The sequence below is a fragment of the Urocampus carinirostris genome, chromosome 2 (assembly GCF_059441175.1).
Source record: "Urocampus carinirostris isolate Australia breed hairy pipefish chromosome 2, RoL_Ucar_1.0, whole genome shotgun sequence".
In the NCBI taxonomy this organism is placed as follows: domain Eukaryota; kingdom Metazoa; phylum Chordata; class Actinopteri; order Syngnathiformes; family Syngnathidae; genus Urocampus; species Urocampus carinirostris.
The window spans coordinates 40,676,601-40,700,649 of record NC_142350.1 but is presented as its reverse complement, the minus strand read 5'-3'; the positions used below and the strand labels follow the sequence as shown (position 1 = coordinate 40,700,649).

At 37.6% G+C, this 24,049-nt stretch overlaps 1 protein-coding gene across 6 annotated transcripts in view; it reads right to left on the bottom strand.

The window, feature by feature from the left end:
- The window catches only part of LOC148371896 (myelin basic protein-like), a 54,157-nt gene that overhangs the window by 28,231 nt on the left and 1,877 nt on the right, over nucleotides 1–24,049 (bottom strand). For all 6 annotated transcript variants that reach the window (XM_088326507.1, XM_088326503.1, XM_088326502.1 and 3 more), the window contains exon 2: nucleotides 12,840–12,898. In XM_088326507.1, coding sequence (XP_088182633.1) covers nucleotides 12,840–12,884 — 45 coding nt within the window. In that variant the 5' untranslated portion in view covers nucleotides 12,885–12,898. The remainder of the gene's footprint in view (nucleotides 1–12,839; nucleotides 12,899–24,049) is intronic.

The following is a 24,049-nucleotide window of genomic DNA, read 5'->3' as shown; positions in this document are numbered from 1 at the left end:
GAACATTTCTTTTCAATTTTAAGTATTGAAAAGGGTTTGCAATTCTATCTATTCTGAAACACCTTAGTCTTCATGCGAATGTGACCCACTCAAAATTTTGTTTAATTTTTAATACCTCAATTGCAATCTGGGAAAAAAAGAAGATTGTTTTCCCAGTATCTTTGCTACCTATTCATACGTTCAGTACATATGTCTGGAAAATTCGACATATCACAATGCAATCTTCAGAATAGATTGAAATGCAGGGGACCCACTCTTGGGATCCTACAAAAGCTGGAAAATTACCCGTGTTTGAATTTTCTCTTTCACTTCTGAAAAGGACACGTCTCCTGAGTTGCGATGGATACCAAAGGCAGAATATTTCCTTATTATATTATTGTTGAAAAAAACGTTTAATGAGTTAGATGTGTTGTATTCTTCAAAATATAATCGAAATTTACATTTAAACACAATTACGATCTTGATTTTATCACGAGTCTTTAAAGCAATTTGCTCCTTTCTAAACATTACTGTATAAGAGAGGTCTCTTCCCTTTTTCAAGCAGAGAGCTAATTTTTTTGTTACTTATTAGTGCAAAAGGCACCCTGATTGATATGCATTTCTAAAATAACATCTTGGTTCGGGTTCGCGCCCCGGCCGAGTCATTCCTAAGACTTAAAAAGTGGTCGGCGGCGCCCTCTCTTGGCTGCGGCTGCATCGGGTCAGATGCAATCGACATTTCGTTCTGTGTACATTGTTACACAGAATGACAATACAAGGAAATTATTCGGGTTCGCGCCCCGGCCGAGTCATTCCTAAGACTTAAAAAGTGGTCGGCGGCGCCCTCTCTTGGCTGCGGCTGCATCGGGTCAGATGCAATCGACATTTCGTTCTGTGTACATTGTTACACAGAATGACAATACAAGGAAATTATTATTATTATTATTATTATATTATTACTTTGTTGCTTCGTTATGACCAGGTTAGTATTTGGAATTAGAGTTAAATAGACAGTCGCCCACAAAAAAAGAAATCATTTTACGAGAAAATTACAATGACCGAGCACTGGTGAGCTATTTCCGGAACAGGTCCGTTTGCACCTCAGCGGTGCTCAGGCAACACCCTGGTGCCAAGTGGTACCACGTTGGAGACCCCTGCTCTATAACATTGAACTAAAAGGGGGGAACATTATAATAAAAGGGACATGATTTAATTATTTAGTGGTAAAAAAAACTATTAGAAATTTGTAATTTTATATGTATATTTATATATTTACACACACACACACACACGGTGAAGAAAAAAAGGATTTGAACATCCTGCTATTTTGGCTATTTTGCTATCTTTCCCACTTAGAAATCATGGAGGAGTCCAAATTTTTCATTGTAGGTGCATGTCCACTGTGAGATAAACTGAAAAGAACAATCCAGAAATCAGAATGCATGATTCTTTAATAATTTATTTGTATGATACAGCTGCGCAATCATTAGAAAATGGAAGAGGCTAAACATGAAGATCAATCTCAATCAGAGTGGAGCCCCATACAAGATTTCACCTCGTGGGGTCTCAATGATTCTAAGAAAGGTGAGGCATTTTGGCTTCTGTGGGTAATACACTAAGACGTCATGATTTGAAATCATGCATGGCACGAAGGTTTCCCCTGCTTAAACCAGCACATGTCAAGGCCTGTCTGAAGTTTGCATATGACCATTCGAATGATAAAGAGGAGCCATGGGAGAAAGTTTTGTGGTCAGATGAGACCAAAATAGAACTTTTAGGTCATAAATCCACTAAGCGTGTTTAGAAGAAGAAGAATGAATACTACAATTCCAAGAACACCATCCTTACTAGGCAGCACGGCAGCGCAGTGGTTAGCGCTTGTGCGGCACAGTTCATGTCATGGGAACCTCCTGCGTGGGTTCAAATCCAGCTCCAGACTTCCTGTGCGGAGTTTGTATGTTCTCCCCGTGCTTGCGTGGGTTTCCTCCAGGCACTCCGGTTCCTTCCCACATTCCAAAAACATGCATCTCAGGTGAATTGTCCGTTACAAATTGTCCCTAGGTGTGAAAGAGCGAGTGAGTTGTCTGTCCCCGTGTGCCTGGCAACCAGTTCAGGGTGTCCCCTGCTCACTGCCCGGAGATGGCTGGGATGGGCTCTAGCCCCCCCCCGCGACCCTAATGAGGATAAGCGGTACGGCTAATGAGATGAGATGAGATGGGAGACCATCCTTACTCTGAAGCATGCGGGTTGTAGCATCATGTTTTGGGGGTGTTTTCCTACAAATTGGATGGGATGAGTGAACTGCTTTAAAGAAAAGCTGACTGGGGCCGTGTATTGTGAGATTTTGGGGAACAACCTCCTTCCCTCAGTCAGAGCATTGAAGATGGGTCGCGTTGGAAGACCCATTCGTCGTGTTGGAAGACCATTCATTCCTCGCCGGACAACCGACGCTTTAAACTCAACGCTCTCCCCCTATGTCCCGGTCCGAAGCCTACGTTCTGAGAGTGCCGGTCTTCTGGTGATCCCAAGAGCAAAGAAGTGTTCTGCTGGTTCGAGAGCGTTCTCCATCCGGGCACCGGTGCTGTGGAATGCTCTTCCCCCTGAGATCCGGTCTGCAACCTCAGTGGAAATGTTTAAATCTAAGCTTAAAACTCACTTCTACTCTATAGCATAAGAATAACCTACTCTTCTCGTCGGCTCCAGAGCAGGGGAATGTATAATAATATTCTGAAAAATAGTCTGTGTAATTTAGTGTAATAATCTGTGAAGCCCTTTGAGACTCTTCGTGATTTAGGGCTATACAAATAAAAATGACTTGACTTGACAACGACCCGAAGCTCATAGACAGGAAAACCAAGGAGTAGCTCTGTAAGAAGCATATCAAGGTTTTAGCATGGCCCAGCCAGTCTCCAGATCTGAAGCCAATATTAAAATCTTTGGAGGAAGCTTAAACTCAAGTGTTTCTCAGCGACAGCCCAGTAACCTGACTGATCTAGAGAAGATCTGTATGGAGGCCAAGATCCCTCATGCAGTATGAGCAAACCTGGTGAAAGACTACAGGAAACGTTTCACCTCTGTAATAGCACACAAAGGCTACTGTACCAAATATTAACATTCCTTTTCTCAGGTATTCAAATACTTATTTGCATCTACAAACAAATAAAATGTTTAAAAAAAATCATGCACTGTGGTTTCTTGATTCTACTTTTTAGTTTATCTCTCTCACAGTGGACATGCACGTTACGATGAAAATTTCAGCCCCCTCCATGATTTCTAAGAGGGAGAAATAGCAAAATAGCTGGGTGTTCAAATACTTTTATTTATATATATATATATATATATATATATATATATATATATATATATATATTATATATAAATACGTATATTGATTTTGACGATAAGCAAAAATACGCAGATATAGACGTGCAGTTTTCTTATTTATACAAACTACTATCAACCCATAACATTCTTCTATTTTTTTTAATTTTTGTCCAGCCTTTCGCAAGGTTTTTTTTGGGAGTATCTGTAGAAGATGGCAGATAATGATGTCAGCTCCCTCTACATAAGTCTCATATTATGTAAAATAAATGCTAATTTCTTGACCTGCAAGTATTTAAAAATGCAAGCTTATATCATAGTTTAAGTATATTTGCTTATTTTTTTAAATGTATTGTTCTTTTAGTGATTTTTTTTTACGAGTAGGAGGCACCTAATACACACTGTCCCTGTAAACTTTTATATTAAGGCAGGGTCTTTTAACTATCATTCCACCGGCTGAAATTGGCCCCAGGACAGCGGGTTTGAGACCACAGTCTTAAAGGACGTTGAATGAGGATTTCCACAGGCTGAAATTGGCCCCAGGACAGCGGGTTTGAAACCACAGTCTTAAAGGACGTTGAATGAGGATTTCCACCCTAGAAGCCGAAATGCTTGCTCATGATTATAAATGTATTCATTAAATAATTTCTGCACAAAGATTATAACTAAAAAATGACAAAATTGCACTGCCAAGTGTATTTGAGAAAATTGGTAGGTGGAATGGAGGAGAATTCAGTGTTTCACCAGACTGGAGATAAAAAAACAGATGCTTCATTCTGAAGAGCTTTCGAGTTTTCAGTTCCGATATTCATGTCTCAGAAACCCTGATGAAAACAAGGCACGGGTATTAAGATCGACTACTGTACTGTTTGCTTTTAATATTCTGCCAACTACACAAGGAGTGGAAATCTTGAGACTTGAAGTGTTCTGAGTATAGCCAAGTTGCTAAGTGTTTTCCGGCTAAGTGTGGTCTTGAACACGCTGAACACATGTGCATACAGCGTACCCACTTTCAATCAATTCTGTGTAAGTCTTGCACGACAATTATACTATGCAAACTAAGCAGACGGCTCCAGATGTGGTATTAATCGAGTTCCCTGCTAACGTGTTAGCGCATCTGTTAGCCAGCTGCAACCTTCAGTATTTCACTTAATTCCCAATTAGGCAAATAAAGCATACATTGGTTATACGGATAATAACCCATTTTTAGAAAAGTAACGTAGTTCTTAAAGGTTCATTCAACTGCTATGCATACACTTCAAGAGACTTTTTGTTTTCAAATTTGCTTCCTCTATTGTCTGTGAATGCTGCACAAAGTTTGATATAAAGATCATGCATATCATTTTGTGGTAGGATTTTGTGTTTATGATGCACTGCGAAATAAGCTTCGATGTGAACAATGCACATCCATTGCATAAGGTCATCCTTTTTAATTGTATTATTTTATTTTATCCATCTATCTACCCTGGTCATATCCCTTGAGAGGGGTGACAGACACATACAAAAACAGAGAAAATTAAAAAAAGGGAAAAAGTAGCAAAACACACACACGAAAGGTTTTGGACCATGGCCAATCCAAATGCCCAAACACACAAACAAGTTAAGCACCTCGGCACCCAAGTTGGTCATGCTTTCGTTCCCTCCAGATGAAGCGGGACCCAAGAAATCGGCCATGTCACTCGGGTCAGGGTGCCAACACACTCTTCTGTTCAACAGCAGGGCCCGTCAGCTTTCATTGGTTTACCCCTGCCCATCCCTTAGAACACGTCTAAACACCCCACCATCCTTTTACAACACCTCTCCACTCATTCATATGACCAACAAGAGCTCTAGCTTCCACTACATTTAGACCTTGTTCCTCCAGTGCACCCGTAACACCATCCATCCACGTCAAACGCGGCCTTCCTCTTGGGCTCCTTCTATTTACTTCAGCTCAGTAGATCCTCTTCAACATTTGCTCTTCATCCATCCTCCCCATGTGTCCAAACAAACCGAGTACTCTCATATCCACACAGTTGCTCAGTTCCACTACTACTCCAGTTCTGTCTCTCACAATTGCATTTCTCAATCCATCCAATCTTGTCACTCCTAACATACTCCTCAAACACTTTATCTCAAAACATTTAATTTCCTCCTCAAATCTGCGTTTAGGCTCCAAGTCTCTGCACCATTCAACACAGTCGGCAGAATAACACTTTCATACAGACCCCTCTTAACGTCCATACTCATATTCTTGTTGCTCACACTCTCCTCAGAGCACCCCAAATCTTGCTTCCTTGATTCACTCCGTGCAATACCTCGCACTCCATTCCACCAACTGCAGCCACATCACAACCCAAGTTCCTGAAACTTTCAACTTCTTCCAGCACCTATCCATGCAACCTTTCTAACGCCATGCCCACTCCATCACGTGAACACTTCATTACCTTACTCTTCCCAACATTCACTCCTAACTTACGCCTATCACACACTCTTCCAAACTCCATTACCAACCTTCTCAATGTTTCCTCAAAATCAGCCACAAGCGCTGTGTCATCGCAAACAACAACTGACTTACCTGCCACACCGTTCCACTGTTATCCATCATCTTTACACCTCTGCCAAATACTCTTGCATTCACCTCTCTCACCACACCATCCATGTACACATTAAACAGCCATTAGATTATGAAAGGAGGTGCAGTTTGCTTTTAGCTTCTCCTGCATTGCTTTCAGCAGACTATATAAGCAGGGCCTTAGCATTGGCATTTTGGTGTGATTTATCGGTTCTGATACATCTTTCCCAATGCACCTGTAGGAGGCGATGCAATAGCAGCAGATTTATTATGGTACATTATTTTCACCTTAATGCATGGTCTGTTGAGTCAGACTGCCAAGAAACATCAAATGGCAAGAATTTTAAACATTTTCAACCAGTTCACACAAAATTCAAGCATTTTTCCTGACCAAGAAAACACAACAATAAAATTGAAGCATTTTCAAGGATTTCTAGCACCCGTACGAACCTTGTATATGCTAGTGATGATTACTGATACGGGCACAGAAATAAACATTTTAAAATAACACCAAAACATTAGTTTTTATGTTGGTCAGTTAGTACTGGTTACTGGTTGCAGAATCTGTACCGTCTTTCGGTACTTAATCCTAAATATAGACATAAATGCAGTGTAGAGTATTTTTGAGCCAATGCATTTTTCGGTTTCCAACAAAAATCTCGAGGCACAATGTCCATTGAAATGGTTTATAAATTAATTCCCCGTACCAGATTTTTTTGTTTTACTTTTAAGGCTGACAATTCTCAGTCTAAAGTAGTGGTCTGTAATGTGGTGTCGCGCGAGGACAGCTGTTCTGAAAATAGCTCACCAGTGCTGGGTCATTGTGATTTTCTAGTGAATGATTGCATTTAGCCCTACTTTCAGTAATTAACATGATAATAACCTAGTTACAACATAGTGATAACATTACAAGTTGTATTAGAAATTCCTAACAGATTGGGTGCCCTTTGCATTAATAGGTAACACAAAGTGGCCTAAAGTGTTTATGTGCGGTTTTTGGATTTTATGATATTTTTAACCTGTTTTTCAAATTCAATTGTTTTCAATCTTGTTTTTTTCTAGAGATAAAAAAAATACTTTAAATGAGCAATATGTATTTGTTTACATCTTAAATTATTTAAATAAGGAGAAAATATGTCAAATGGTTTTATGGACTCTCATTGAGAACAAGACAGGACCAAACTCTCAATATGAAATTCCCAGCGTTTCTAAACACAACCTCCCTCCTACCCAGGCCTTTGTCTTGGATTCAATCTCCTAGGTTACAAAAAGGAGTTAAAATCAACAACAGCATTATGATTGGCCGATAGTGACAATGCAAAACAACTAACAACAGTGAATTGTAAAAGTCAAAATAACGAACTGGCATCCTATCCAATTACAATTTCAGGTGTCCAATATTAAAAACAGAAAAAACTTTCCCCAATGTTAACTACGTTGTTATCAATGACAATAAAGGCGATTCTAATTGTAGTTTGGTTGGAGCTGGTGGTTTCAAGACATCTCTGAGAACTGTGACTAAGAAAAAAAGCTTGGGTGCGAACAATGCCCTTGTTTTTGAAACGTCAGTGTCACAAAACAACACTACCCACTCAAGGAGACAGGAACAAGAAAAGTGGGTTGATCCAAATGCTCAATTTGGGAGCAGCAAGCTCCCTCATCTGGAGACTTTGTCCTTTTCATTTTGCTTGATTTCTTTATCTCCTGCTAAGAAAGAATAGTTCAGTGATGTGACATTTTCCCTCAAATGTCATTTGTGATATAGCTCTACATTTTGGGTATCAATTTGCCTTTTTGATATTTTTTTCTCATTTCTTTCTTGATAAAAAGTGACTAGTAGGTTTATATTGACACCAATATTATTTTAATATTACGCACACAATTAATGATTACGTAAATCTACTCTTTGAATTATTCATAATATGTTTTTCATTCTACAGTAAAATTTGAACTCATTTCAACTTTCAACCTCTTTCATACTAAGCAACTTTAAAGTCAAGCAACTCCGAATCTCTAAAAACAACAAAACATATTGTAAATACAAAAATTAATTTTAAGTGCAAAAAAATACTTGTGAATCACATCCCTCAAAAAACAGGAAACATCAATTAAAAACTTACAGATCTACAAATAATAGGTTAAACTCCTTAAAAGTTTAACCTTTTATACATTAAACACATTTTTTTAAATGTCAACAACATAGAATTCGTGGGACATGAAATGCTCAAAGACAAATCGCAAAAGTATAAAAAGCGTTTCGAAGGTCCCCAGCTCTTGATTGGTGGTGAGCAAGCTTAGAGCAGATTCTTTTACGGACAACACATTGACACACCAATAAACGCATCCTCAAGTACATGCTGATGCTGAGAGTGACGAAACCCAAAATTTGGCTGCACTGACTCAGCAGTAGCAATCTTCTACTGATGTGCCAGAAAAAAACAAGTGTGCAATCCAATAAAAACTATGCTTCTTTTAAAGAATGACTGTTCAGGAGCAGCTGGTAATTAATACATCCCAGTGGCACTTAACTCATTCAATGGCATAACGGATAAATCTGTTTGAAAAAGCATTGTCCCTTACTGCCAAAATGTAAAAATGTGTTTTTAATTGTCTTGTTTTCAAAAACGATTGAATTGGTGCTGCTCATTGTTAAAAGCCTCTGGGAATGGTTTCAGTTTGATAACTCACTATTAGATGGCAGGAATGACTTTGATTAGATCTTTGTCCACACATCGAGGAAGCCCATTTCATTTATTCGGCAAATGGGTGTCTGTATGTGGCCCCATATGGCGAGTAGATGTATTGAAGCAGTGTGGTGAGACTGGCAAAGCATGGACAAATACTGGCAGTTAACTCTTCAACAGAGTTTTTTCCTTTAAAAAAAAAAGATGACTAAGTCCCATAGTCATCATCTATTTAGAGTGGGATGACGTTGCATGCACCTTCGCAGGAACGCCGACGCCCAAGGGAACCAGATTGCCATGGTGACTGAAATTGTGTGATCAATTTACCGGAACCATTGGGTGCTGAAAACATCTTAAAGTTTATGCATAGTTCATGCATAAGTTCAACAAACTGTAATTTTTCAAGCCAAGTACCCTGGTGTTGATTATGAAAACCTTTATTTAGATATTGCAGGTATCACAAATGCAAAAAGAAAAAAAGCACCTAAGTAAAATTTCTGCTTTAAATGCTTCCATTCACAAACATAGACTTTTCTCAGACGTTTTTTTTGGAAACGAGTATTTTCAACTGTAGTTTACTAAACCATAGTAAAAGCTAGAAATTCACTTTTCCACTGAAATAGGAAGATTCAAGCTTTCGTTTCTTTTCTTTTGTCTTATGCCTGTATAGCTACAAAACGTAATTTCCGGTAGGCCTACAAGAAATGGCAAAACAGCAAAAATTGGCAGCTGTCCCAATTTAAGAAAAGCATCTCGCATTGAGTAAATCAATAATTATGCTAACTAAAATTAACCATAGATTAAAACAAGCGTTGCAGTGGGATGGTAAGATGACATCAACCTCTTGGTTCGAAAAGGAGATCACAAATCGGCCTTAAGTAGATCAAAACTACAAGCTAACATGCTCTGCTTTGTTCTAATGGTAGCCATGACTACCGCTTGTTTTTCAAGACTGCTATTGACTTAGATCAGTGCTTCTTAAGTGCCTTACTGAGGATTTTTCTCATATGCTACACAACCCAAAAATGAATAAATCTTCCCCTATTGGCAAATAACTACACTCGTATATATATTTGTAAGTTTGCTATAGTTAACTTGTTTTCAATACAAAACAAAAAAAAAAACAATACTTAAACATTTCCAAAGTTCTCAATGGTAGAGCAATCAATCAAAATGTATTTTTATAGCACTTCTCAGAAAACAAATTGCAACTCAAAGTGCAGGACATTTTAAGCTACAACGACCTCTAGTTGTGAATTACTACACATTGTCACTTAGACGTGGTCAGAGAGGTATTAGCTCTAGCGCCACCTAATGGTTATCATTGCACACCAGATCTTAAACGTTTGTGTTTTAAACAGTGTGAAAACATATTTCCTTATAGTTTGAAACATTTTTAAACATGCAATATTGTTGTGCCTTATGAGTATTTCTTTAATTCAAGTATTATTATTCTCTTTAAAATATGTTACAACTATTTGGTGGTTGAACAACAAAAACGGCAAATATATCCAAGGAGGTCAAGCTTGACTTCAGGAGGGCAAGCACACAACCAGCTCCAGTCATCATCAATGAAGACTGAGGGGAGTGAACTCCTTCACACTCCGACACCAGGGCTGTGGTGGGGAAGGCTCGGCAGAGACTCCAATTCCTGAGAGTTCTTAGGAGGAGCACCCTGGGACAGAAGTCCTTCAACAGATCCACAGTGGAAAGTATTCTGGCCTATGTCATTACCGTTTAGTATGCTGAGAGCACGGCAGCGTACAGGAAAAAAACAGAGTAATCAACAATGCCCAAAGGATCATCAGTTGCTCTCTGCCGGGTCTAGAGGACATTGCCAGCTTGCGATACAGTAGCAGAGACATCAACCTTATGAAAGAAACTCCCCATCCTGGCCACTTCCTCTTTGACCTGTTGTTAAAAATCAGCAAATTCGATTGACCATTGTTTGAAAACCAAACACAAAATATTTTATTTGAATTTAAATGTGGCATGAGAGGGCTGCTTGGGTGGTCACTGCTTTGAACTGAAGCTTAAATGGTATTGGATGCATCTTACATGGAATTTTGGTGAATTTCTTTTTGAAAACCCAATGTGGTCCAACCTCACACAAAATCTAGTTACTGCGGGGCATAAATAAATTGAGTTTGAGACCCTTTTGCTAGTTGCTAATGTTGTGCTAGTTGACCCCCTAAAAAAATGCTATATGATAGAAAAACTAAAGCCAGCTGCTAAATACTAAACCTAAATATGTACCTACAATCTCAGAAAGAAAAGATAGGATTATTTTTGTGGCGTATTATGTGCATTATTTTAAATTTTAGAGCCAGCTAGCCACTATTATTCAGCCACCATCAGTGGTCTATGGTTTTTATTTTAGCAAAAGTGGGATGAATTGATTTCTAAGAAAAAAAAACATTTTGTAAATGTAAATTTACATTTAAACCAAACTTTATGTAGAGGTATCATATAGAGAAAATACACGATTCATGGGGTATGATACAATAATATATCAATATCATCTCAGGGGCTGTAGAAACCCCATTTGTGAGCTACATCTGGCCCCTGGGCCTTCACTTTGACATATGTGCATTAGATGTTATCTGCTTTTTCATTGATTCCCTGTACCGATTGAGGGGGATGTGCTGGCCCCGCTCACGGCCAGGCCATCACAGGGCACAAGCACACAAACATTCACACTCACGGACAAATTGTCTTTAGCTGATACTTTCGTAAATGAGCACCCAGAAAAACCCAGACAAGCACAGGCAGTCCAAATATGAAGGGATTTTAGCAAACAACCTTGAGATGCGGTTTGGATAACCAGTAAACAAACAAGGCTGACAAGATATTTTTATATATTTTAAAGACAATAAATGAAGTAACCCAAGATGTTACTCTTACCGCAATGTAAACAAACTCATTTTGAGCATTAGGCCACAACCATGCATATCTAGACATAAGCTAAAGTACACTATTTGCAACACAGGAAAATGCTTTCTGACATTTGCTTTTTTTTTTTTTTTGCTTTTCTTACCCACAATAGCCTACGCATAGCAAGCCAGTAACCTTTACAACACTGATAGGCGCCTCGTCTGTAATAGCCCACAATCATTATGGCTTTCCGAATTTAAAAGGCGGTGACACCAAGGACTTGGCTGTTGTTAATTATATTAAATTTCATGTGCCGAGTACTCCGACAGCATCACAGATTAGAGTGTCTCACGCTTTTCGCATCTGCAGCTTACGACACAAGGAGTGTGAAAGTGATTTATCCAGTTCTGTGAAATGACAGGCAATCAAAAGTGCAAGAGTCTCCATTAACGTTTTCTTAACTTGGTGGCCCCTTGATAAGGAATGGCTTCTATCAGGGTTTGTACACTTTTATGATGGCCAAATTCAAGCACTTTTTAAGGATTTTCAGAGCCAATTTTTCGATTTCTAAAAATAAGCCATATGGTGTGAATCATGTATTTTGCAGATCCAGAAATATATCTGGGATATATTGTACATACACAGTATGCAATTTTTAACCATGTGTGTGCATTTATCTAGACATATGATTTTGGGGATTTTGAGTAAATCGTGAATATATTGGTGGATCTGAACTATTTGTGAGTAAATGTTTTTGACACAAATCCCTCCTTATATACAGTAGATGATGAGTTAAAATTACAATAATATGCAGCTATTATTTTCAGTTGCAGGAGTTGTAATTCTTCCCATTACAATCTACTACTGAGAAACTCAACCTTTTGCATGGCCCATGATAAATGTGGATAATTAATACTTATCTTTTCACTGAAACACATTTCAAAGTGCCCCGGTCAGGTGTAGTATTCACCTGTCCTCTTGGGTGCGACCCGTAGGGGTCGTTAATATTTCATTAGACAATGCCATAAACACTAATGGCAGCTAAAGTTAATCACAGTGTGGAAGAAATACAATGGTAAGGCCACCAGAGAGCATTGTCAGCATCATTTCCAATCAGACTTATGGAGAAACATGGTAACAGTTTCAAGCATTTACAAACACTTTACCCAAAATTCAAGCACTTTTCAATATTTAAAAACAAAACATTAGAACTCAAGCAATTTCAAGAATTTCAAGCACCCGTATAAACCTTGAGGCATGTATTTAAAAAAAAAAAAAAACATTCATTCTTAGCACTTTTTTTGAAAGGTTTCACAAAGTTGAACAATCTGAATCTGAGGGAAAGAATGTGTGAATGACCAAGAGGAGTCCCGATTCCAAACCATAAAAGTTAACATTACAAACTTAGGGCACTGATAGTTTCACACCTTGCTTTCCGTCGGTGACTCCCTCTTGCCTAGACGTTGCCCCATGCTGTCGACAGTGGCTGCAGAGAAGAATAAAAAAAAACGGAGTCACAGGAGTTTTATAGAAGCAAGAATCTCTGATTTATACATTAAATGCACTAAAGTTAATATACCCAGAACAGGATGTTAGCTACTACCGAGTAAGTATAGTAGATAAAACATTTATTCTATGAATGCGTCCTAGGAATTCATAGATACACACTATGCGGTAAAACACAGGACACAAGCGAGTCGTATTTCCTCAGACAATTTGATTCAAAAGAAGTCCCCTTCCTGTTTGAATAGTATAGGTTTAATTCTGGTCAAACGAAATAAACACATGGTGGGTTCTTGATGAGTTCAAATACAATTTCCATCCATCCATTACCTGACCCGGTTATCCTCAGTAGGGACACGGGGGTGCTCGAGCACATCCCAGCTATCTTCGGGCAGGGGATACCCAGTCCTGGTTTCCAGCCAGATGCAGGGCACACAGAGACAGACAACTCACTCGCTCATTCACACCTAGGTACAATCTCGACCGGCCAATTAACCTGACATGCATGCTTGAGAATGCAACTTTCCTAAAGTATACATAAAAAAATGTGTTTCATAACTCAACCCCTGTCTACAGAACCATGGGATACAGTACTTTGTTTTATAGCGCTTCAAAAAGTGTGTGTGTGCATGTCTGTTTCTGAGGTCAGTTATCGAACTACAAATTGTGACTAAACACTTCTGCAGACAGTATTTGGACCGGCAATTTGTGGACATTGGGCATAGGGGATATGATCCAAGTAAATAAAGGGTAGTATAGATCAATACCGATGCGATATATTTTGCTTGGAAAAAATATAGAAAAATTGACCACTCCTTGAGTTATTTATCATTTTTGATAAACAGAGCACACAGATTTAGGCACTAAAATATTTTATTTTTCTTAATAACTACAATTCAAATTTTACAAGTAATGTATAAAAAACTTTGCACGGTTTCAGAACAAATGCCAAGAGAGTCAAACAAAAAATTCAGCAATGTAACGTAAATACAAATATAACTGTCAATATGACAACTAAAAAATCCGTTGCACAATATTTCAGAAAATAAAGTCAGTAGTGCAAATAAATTGCACACATTTTGGATTAAATTTAAAGGTTATGTTTTATGTGTAATCTTACAACCCACTAATAATATTATTATAGTGCTACTTTTAATGGAAAGACCGCATCAAACCCAACAATATGGTGTCAATCAGATTCAAGTTCTTGCTCAGTATCCATTATATGGATATTAGGATCGATTCGCCTACCTGCTTGTGGGCACTCACTAAAAACAGAACTACTTTAATTTTAACAAACACTAACTTAACCACATAAAATACTGTCTTCATTCATATTTATAGAACCACCGACAAAATAATCCTTTAAATCACTAATCCTCATCCAGTCTGATTTCAGGAACTATCATTCCACCCCGATGACACAAATCAAGGGAAAAAAACTTTTAAAACCAAATGATTGTGCAGTTTAAAGCAGAGGTAGTAGAATTATTTTCAAGAAAAAAAAGGTCAGCAGAACCAAAACGACTTTGTACTGTATATACTTGCATATGAGCCTAGATCGCATATAAGCATAAATTGTGTATAAGCGACCCACTAAAGCTGCTTAATAACAGCCACATATTAAAACACATTTGAAATATTATAAATAAAGTGTGCAGAGAAACATCGCTAAATATTTATTAAGCATTTAATAAAGAACAATAAGCTGGTAAAAAAGGTAAAAATGTAACATTTATAAACCATTTACAGTATCTTCCAGCAGCGCTTCAAAGGCAGACACTCGTACACCTTTTTCGTATTTCACATTGTTTCCTTCGTCGACTCAATCATTGTCGTTAGTGATGTGAAAAAAGAAAATTGAGAAATCGAACTTTCATGGGCACCATTATTATGGGCAAAAAAGGAACTAAAGCCGCTAAAATCACATAAAAAGTGATGTGGTACCTCTCAAACATGCCGAATGACTTAAGATGGAGAAAATCTTGAGCAATGTTAGAGTGTAATTGACCCTCGTTTTTTCTTCTTAGCATTATTTTTCCAAGGCCCGTGACCCACTTTTACGACCTTCTAGTTGAAAAATCAATAAACAGAACTAAAACAACATAGTTCCTTGAACTGTAAATGGCTGTGTTCCCTCTTTGTACTCCTGCAGACTGTCCGGCATACCGCACAAAGAGGGGAGACTTCACTGATTTCTAGATTGTCTGATGAGGTCAAAATGCTGTCCGAATTGAACACGATTTGGAGTACTCATAATCAGATGAGGCGGCATAAAATGTTCTGCTATGCACCATTCCTTCGAGGATTAGCAGTGCTGCCACGGATTACCACTGATCTATGACCTGTTCCGATCAATGTCTACTCTTTTGAACACACATGATGCATTCGGACCGCTTTAAGAAAACATATGCAGGTGGCTGTGCAGCTCTCACGTAGAGTGATAATGGCAAGCGACAGAAGATCCCACATCATAAATCACAGTGTGGGTTCATTATGGCTAGTCGCGAAAGCCCTAAATTTCACTACAGTGCAAAGTAGGGATTTCTGGCATCAGAGACTCCCACCAATTTTTTCATCCAATCAGAAGGTGCGGGGTGGGTGGGGAAAAAAAAAAACCTCGGGCTGGTTGTTGCTTAATATCGGCTATATTCATAATATCACGATACCGATAATTGTCAAACTATCAAATATCGGTGCCCATAGATGGCCCGCCTGATAATTGGATGACCTCTAATATTATATCTCTCTGTGTGAGTGAGTGTGTGAGTGTGAGAGTGTGTGAGAGAGAGAGATTATGCAAAAAACATTTTCTATCTTCTATCATTTTGTATGTTTTAGAAATTGGGTATCCCTTTAAGCCTGCTGGTTAAAATCGGGGGCGGCTTGTATTAAGACAACATTTTGTTCTTTAATTTGAGCATGCGGCTTTTAACCAGGTGCGTTCTGTAGTCTAAAATTAACAGTAAATATCAAGCCTCAAGTTGATTTTTATTGACCGATTTCCCAAGACCAAATCTTCGGAGGTGCAATCCAAAGCAAGAAAGTGGAGTTTTATCTTTGTTTATAAATTGATTCATTTAATAAAATTGGTTTTGAAACACTCAGAATGAAAAAATATGTAGTAACCCCATTTTTAAGATCCAAATGTGAGACGCATTGAGTAAAGATCAAAATGCTAAATATTTTGATTTGTTGCTACGCGGAGGACCAAATGTCACAAATGACAAAGTGGTTTTGATCACAGATTGCAGAACAGTAACTCTAAACGTCATTGACTTAAAGGGACGGTGTGTAATATTTGACCACTAAAGGTTGCTAAAAACGAGTGTTACAAACCACGAGGATGAATACAAACTACTATTTTCTCAATCTACGAGTATATAAAACATGCACCTTTACATGATAGGTCATGTATTTTTGCTCCTAATTTAAACTTATATTTTTTCCTTAATGAATGAAGTTTTTTTTACCGCTAGGAGGGACAAAATAATGCACAATGTCCCTTTAATAACTTGTACACAGCAGCCACTGGTTTGTCAAAGTATCATTTTTTGCGTTGACGGAGTCACAAACATAAGCGCTCACTTTTAGGAATTCACTAACACCACTTTTTTTTTAAATGTAATCTAATTGCACTTGATGGATTTTACTTTCTTAGAAACGATTACCAACTCTCTAGATACGGATTTATTCTTTTAATCTAATTTTGGCGCGTTGATTTTCCAGAGGTATGATTGCCACTTTTTTATTTACTTGGTCATAAAGTAAATAATGTGCAAAAGTAAATGCAATACATTTTTACAAAGCTTTTGAAGGAGTGAAACTCTGGAAGCGCGAGCAAGCCAACAAAAATACAGAACAAAAACTTCAATGGGAAAAAATGAAGACTACCAAAGTCTGACTTCAATGCAGTTGAAGCAAAGCAAAAAGTGTTGGTCAAGCGTAGAAATGTCAGTGATATTATGTGAGGCTTCACTGTCAGTTTGACTGTAGAATGTTGCACAATCTGAGCTGAGATCCTGCTGAGACTTGCGAGAAAAAGCTGTTGCATTATGGGAGTGGAAAAATACACAAAATTGTGTTTGAAGAGGGGTGAGGTGTGCTAAAAAGCCTGCAATTATGATTCAGAAGCATTACTTCTCAAATGAGAATACACGTACAAGCACCATCAGTCAACATTTCTTCTTACATTTAGTGTTCTGTGATTTAGAAAACCACAGGGGGGAACATTTAGCGGGAGAAAAAGTTTTCTTCCACAGTTCAACCTCTCACAACTCTTACAAAACAAAAAAGTATATTCACAAATGTATACTTTGCCACAATATAGCTAGTCATCCGTCCAATTTGTCATTAGACATCATTCCGACGTCAGTCCCTTACAAAATAAAAGTTAAACAATACAGTGATACCTCTCTAATTTTGAGATTATTTTGTTCCTGGATCATGTGCTGATCTCGTGTTGAGAATTTCTTATATGTCGAGCGAATTTTCCCAACAGAAATACTGAAAACCGATAAATCTGTTCCCCGCCTACCCAAAGCATCTTAGTTAACCCAACATAGCTATAAAACACATCTTCGTCAACATTGAAAACATATTCAAAAAGTAATTGAACATAAAATCACCAGTAATAAGATAAATATGATAATAAAATGTCTTTAAAACCCCGTCCCATGTTGAGGGAGCGGTGAAGGTGCATACCCGCAACTGGGTATAGTCTTGGAGGGCAGCGGCGCACACGGGATGGGGCAATTTTAAACTATTTCTAGACCTACCGTCTGGAAAATCTCGGAAGTCGGATTTTCCCTCTTATGTCAGCCAAGATTTTTGTCATCATTTCATATCAAAATGTCTCATATCTCGAGTAGCTCATATGTAGATGTGCCGCAGTATACGTTTTGTGGGGGGTTCAACCAAAATCTCAAATTGACACGTATACAAGTAGTCGCTTTCTCTTCTATTCAGCAGTATTTTGATGTGGCATGCGTAGACCACATGATTATATCAACCATGCAGCTTAAAGAGATAGCTTTACCGATATTAGCCAAATTTTGACCCACATTAAAGAGACAGAGGACCAAAATTCAGGATGGACGACACTTTTTTTAAACTGAATTGACACGATGAAGAGGATTCAAACCACTTCAACTCCATTTAACCTTTGTTGTGCCCAATTTGGTTTTGAGAAAAAAAGGAGAACCCTAAAAAAAACAGCATGTGATATTCCTACTGATATGGCGATTGGATAATATTGAAGTCTGAGAATATTTTGGGCCTGTAATATCCGTATCGGATCTGAAGTAGCTATTAGCAAATAAAGGACAAATTATAATTTGAAAGCCAAAGTATCCAAATAATACAGTTGCCATTTGAACCTTTAGAGTCAAAACAGATTTGCGGCCTCAATAAAAACAATTACTTCCAATCAAAGGTAATCCCAAACTCTTAAACATGCAAAATGTGAGGAAATAATACACAATTTCTTTGCATAAATTGTATGTATTTCATCGGTATATTCAAATTATTTTCCAAGATATTGCATTTTGAAGACAGCATGTCTTGTCTTTGTCATTTAAACTCTGAAGTCATCGAAAGAACAGCAACACGCTAGCAAGCTAGTCCTCAATTTATTTAATGTTTTAATTATTCGAAGAGGTTAAAGGTGTTTTAAGCGAAGTTTGGTAGGTTTTGTGAAGAGAGCCTAGGCGTGGTGTCATACATGGATGCAGTAATGGTACAATAAAGGGGCTAACTGGCAACAAATAAAACACAGCCGCCAACGGTGGGCTTACCAGGACCAATTAAGAAAAGAACGCAAAGGCAAACAAGGAACTCAGGCTGTTATGGCGGCAGGTAAACTTACCCCATGCAGCTTTTGGAAATTGATGCAGCAAAACTGGTACAAAACAGTCACAAGTCCCCCAGAGACAGGCTAGGCAAAGTTACAATTTCTACAAGCAGAAATCAGCAGTACGCTATTGCTGTTCACTACAATTGCTGTTTGTTTCCAAGCTAACTCACATGTAGTGTTAATGGAATTTGCCATTTTGAGAGTGTTGTGTTCCTTCAACATCACAGCTCTACAAAAAAAGTTAGAATGTTCAACTTTGAGACTGAATTTCTCAAAACACACTTCTCCGTTTCGGTTAGCCCTTTTTTGCTGAAAAGCCCTGAAAAAATACACAAAAAGTAAGGAACTTCCTGTACTCACCCAAAACGACACATGTGAATTTGCTCCAACTGGAGCTCAGTCCGTTTATTTTACAAGACTTTATCGCTAAGCACTCGCTGACGATGCAGTAGCACTTGTCAAAATGTGGGCACCTGGCAATGACAGCTCTTTCACTTCCATCTCTCCTTCCTTGTATTATATATTGTACTGACAAAATGTTGTCAATCTACTGGCAGATTCTAAATTACAAAGGATACTAACACTAATCCACTAAAAATTATATTTCATGGGAACTGCTGTCCATACATTATGGACTATTTAAGATGTTTTTTTTTGTTTTGTTTTTAATGCAAAAGCACCTGTCATCTCTCCTTGAAATGCTCCTTAATACTTGAGAAGGATGGTTTGAAACTGAGATGAAAAATCAAAGTTGAAGGGAGTTTCCCCTTTTATAAGACCTAAGGGACAGTTTGAGGTTAGCTGGTTGGCCAACTTCAACTCTTGTGCATTTGTTGAATGCATCTACACATACCACTTATTTTGGGAACTTTTATACAATTTGTTACTTAGCTTGAATAATTGGACCTGGTACATGGCAATGGCAAAGTAACACAAACACATTACACTGTATTTTGTCCTAACAGTGCAAGATAATCCTATGAAATTCACAGGGATGCCAAGGAATGCATTCCTGCAGCTTTCCCAGCCAAGCCGTCACAAGCAAAAATAATCTTGGCCTTAAACTATGTGAAGGTTAAGCTTCAACTTCATTCACTAACGCCAGTTGTCAAATCCAATTTCACACAAACATTATATAAAATGGCAATCAAAGGATTTGGAACTTATACTTGCAGAATAAACAGAAATATTTTAAAGAAAGCTGTGAACGCATGTCCTTCAGGTATCATACAGCCTGAAATTTGATGTATTTGAAACATAAAAAAAATCCTCATTAACCAAAACGTGAGGATTATACTCAACACATAAAGTTGTCTGTGTTCGCAAGGCAAGCCTTTGCTCAGTATTCTCTGGCTGCAGGAATTTCTGGGTCACAGGCTCACTGACAGGATTGTCCACCAACTTGCTGCTAAAGGTAACCCCCTCCTCCCAAAAAATATTGTGAAAGGCTATGGGGAAAAAATGAGAAAAATTGGTCTTTTTGGTCCCTTTTAATCTCCATAGTTTGCAATCTTCCTTGTGCTATTTTCATTTGCACAACACAATAATGCGACATTTAGTGATAAACGTTAGGCAGCGTCCATTCAAGTCTTTATTATTTGCTCCAATATTATTTCCTTTATTACGGATTGTTTTCTTTTTTATTAATTGTTAATGTTTATTCATTTTAAATCTTATTTTGAGAGGAAAATAGATAAGAGAAAACAGCTTTTATCTGAGCTTTTCTTGTGGAAAACCTGATGCGGCCCATTATCACCCAAGTCTTAGCTGCAGCGCCCGTCCAATACATTGATTTAGTGACCTCTGGACTAGAGGTACGCTTCAGGCCATCTATTTGTTAATGTTTTTTTGCACAAGAGTTGCAAAGAGTGCTAGTACCTATTTAGCTGACTCTGGGCAGAATGTCTGGAACACCCTGAACTGGTTGGGACAATTTTCAACATACCAATCAACCTCTCATGCCAGTTACTGGTACAGTTATTAAGGCCGATTGAAAATAAAATAATTTTTGGACTGAGAGCATTTTTGGTCCTCATTATCGTAGTTTATTAATTCATACAACTAGTACCATAACTTGGTTCTGTCTCCTCCTCCAGTCACATGGCTCAGGATGACATGTAAAGCCATTCTGTGATTGCATTGGTTTCTCAAGTGAGTACTATGAGACTATGAGTTTTGTTAATCAAATGTTTTAACAATTTTGCAAAGTGTACCTTAGATGCTAAAATGTTAAAGCCCCTCCCCATGAGCTGTATAGGCTAAAAATATAATCATAACACATTTTCCCCTGAACCATAAGGGCTAAAACCAAAATTCTTGCTGTCCCGAGTGACATGGCATGCCTTGAAGCTAGTTTCAGCAGCCATTTGTTGGCAAAAGCGCACATTCTTTCTTTTTAACAGTTTTACATAGTGTAGCTTGGATGGTAAATAGATAAATCGCAATTCACAACACAAAAATGGAAAAGTTCCTATTGCTTTAAGGCATACACCATTTTACTCCACTTCTTAAAAAAAACACAGAAGTGGATATGACCTTCTTAAGAGGAACCAATGTGGTCAAAAACGCTGCAAAACGTGACCACTTCTGTCCAATTTCTGCCGTCAGAACAAACAAAAACTGAATTTACAGTTGACTTCCATTTTACAATGACTGCTAAGTGTTTGCATTGAATTTAAGATTTATCTTCATCAAATAATAAATATGTTATTTGTTTGAAATGGTGTGTAATTGTACATACATTGATTGTATTCATATATATTTTCCTTTTCAATGAGCAGAATATTTTCATCTACTTTGTATAGCCTTTTTGGGCCAAACCAACAATGTATTTTCATAGTTCCCTAGAGACTGAGAGGTATAGCACATCACAGAAAGTCTTTCACATGTGCTTGTGATCCAACATGAACTTTGTTTTTGAAACATAAATCAGCAGTGTGTCACTGAAAATTAATAGGGGTTGAAGTTTACAAAGTTTATGTTTTATGGATGAAAACGTCACACCAAGTAGGGGCTACGGTTTTATGCTCTCATGGTTTATCAATTTCATTACACATGAATTATCTGCTTAATCTATGGTATTTTTGTTTTTTTTTGACTCGTCATGTGACATTACACGACTTCAAAAATCAATAATTATCTCAATTCCCATATTTGAAATAAATTACAGATATTGACTTAGAGTATCTTCACATTGTGTATAAGCTGTTCTGTAAAATTGCTAAAGTGATCATTCTTAGAGTTTGCCTACTTGTATTATCACTATTATTATTATTATTATAATACAAACATCTCAAATCACAACACATGCTCTGACCATATCGCAATTGCTGTTGACTAAAAAAAAAAATTCTCAGTTGCTCAGGGCTATGTGAACAGCAAGTAGCTAAATGAGCAAAAGCTTGAGATCATAAAAACTAAAATTCCATTATTTAGAAAGCAGTGATTAGATTTTTGGAGAGGTTGGAACACTGAAGGATCAAAGGGACACAGTGAATTATTTTACCAGTAGATGCCGCTGTATTGTGTAGTGTAACCGAAAACTAGTGTTACATGGAAGATTAGAAACTAAAGAGACTCAAAGTAACCAAACCACATCATTTTTCTTCTCATTGTACAGCCTTTCACAAGGTTTTAGGGGGTACCCGTTTTGACCTATGGGTATATTGAGATATGCAAGTTTAAAAGATAGTTTGTATTTTTGCTTATTATTCAAGTCAATGTTGTTTTTCTAATGAATTAAAGTTTATTTTTTTAACACTAGGAGGTGCAAGAAAATACACAATGTCTCTTTAAAAGTATAAATGTTTCACAGCAGGACGAGATGTAAAAGTTATTTTATATCCGTAGCATATAGATTGCAGTTTAAACATTACAGTTTTCCCATATATCCCTCCCTGCTTCTTCAGATAGTATTTTATTCTAAAAAGGTAATATGAATTTCTAAATGAGATGAGACTAAATAGCTAAAATTGATAGGGACATTGAACTAAGGTTTGGGTGAGGTTGGGCCAAATAGTTTATTCAACAAAAAAAAAAAGATAAAAAACATTCCAATGTTTTCAAATATTTTTATTCCCTACACAAGATAAGATCCAAGCATAAAAACATTGAGAATTCATATGAAACTCAATCAATAAGTAATAAATTAATCCATAATCAGCAAGGGCTGCACTTAGTCGTTAAAAAAAAAAGTCATTCATTTAAAAAAAAAAAAAAAGAATATGGATTTAAATAATTTGCATAAATACTTGTGCTATCATGTAGCCTTCTTTTCAAAAACTCATAGATTGGGAAATTTCAAATCATTTTACCTGACATGAGCCTGACCGAGAGGGAGCCATCATAGTTGTTTGCCATCTTGCTGCTAAAAGTACCCCCCACCCCCCGAAATAAACTGACGAAAGGCTGGGAGAAAAAAATAGAAGATACTCTAAATGGTGCTTTGAAGTAACTGAGTCTCCATGATTTTCATTCTTACTTGTGATTTTTAGAAAAAAAATAGCCCCTGGGCCATAAATATGAGACTGTTCTCCAAAAGTTCACACAGTAATAGGGTTGGGATAATATGCTTTGGTCACGATTCGATTGGATAACGGTACCACTAAAGTGCCGATTTGATCTACAGTATATCACAATTCTCAATAATTACCATTCTACAAGTATTGCGATTCAATATGATTTTTATGTTATTTTCTTTCCTAAAAAAAACAAGTAACGTATATTATACACTTCTGGGACAACAAACCATGAATCAATGTTCAAAAAAGCAGGATGAGTGGGTAGCGCGTCCGCAGCACAGTTCTGAGGTCATGGGTTCAAATCCTGCGGGGAGTTTGCATGTTATCCCCGTACTTGCATGGGTTTACTCCGGGTACTCCAGTTTCCTCCCAAATTCCCCAAAAATGCATGTCAGATCAATTTGCCGGTCTAAATTGTCCCTTCTTGTTCCACGGACAGACTGAGGAAATCATTTCTTCCTCATGACATGAGGCTCTTTAACTCCACCCGGGGGAGTAAAAGCCCACATTGAAACCCACCCCCACATTTGCATATTACCCTACTTTTATTACAGTGTGTATTTAATGTAGCACTATTTAAATACTCTATATCAACACGGTTTTTTGGGGGGTATTGATGTATTATATTCCTTATTTTTCAACACAAGGATACTGCTGAAAGTGTGAATTTCCCTACGGGAATGAATAAAGTATCTATATATCTATCTATCTATCTATCGAGGTGTGAATGAGTGAGTCGTTTGCCCCTGTGTGCCCTGCG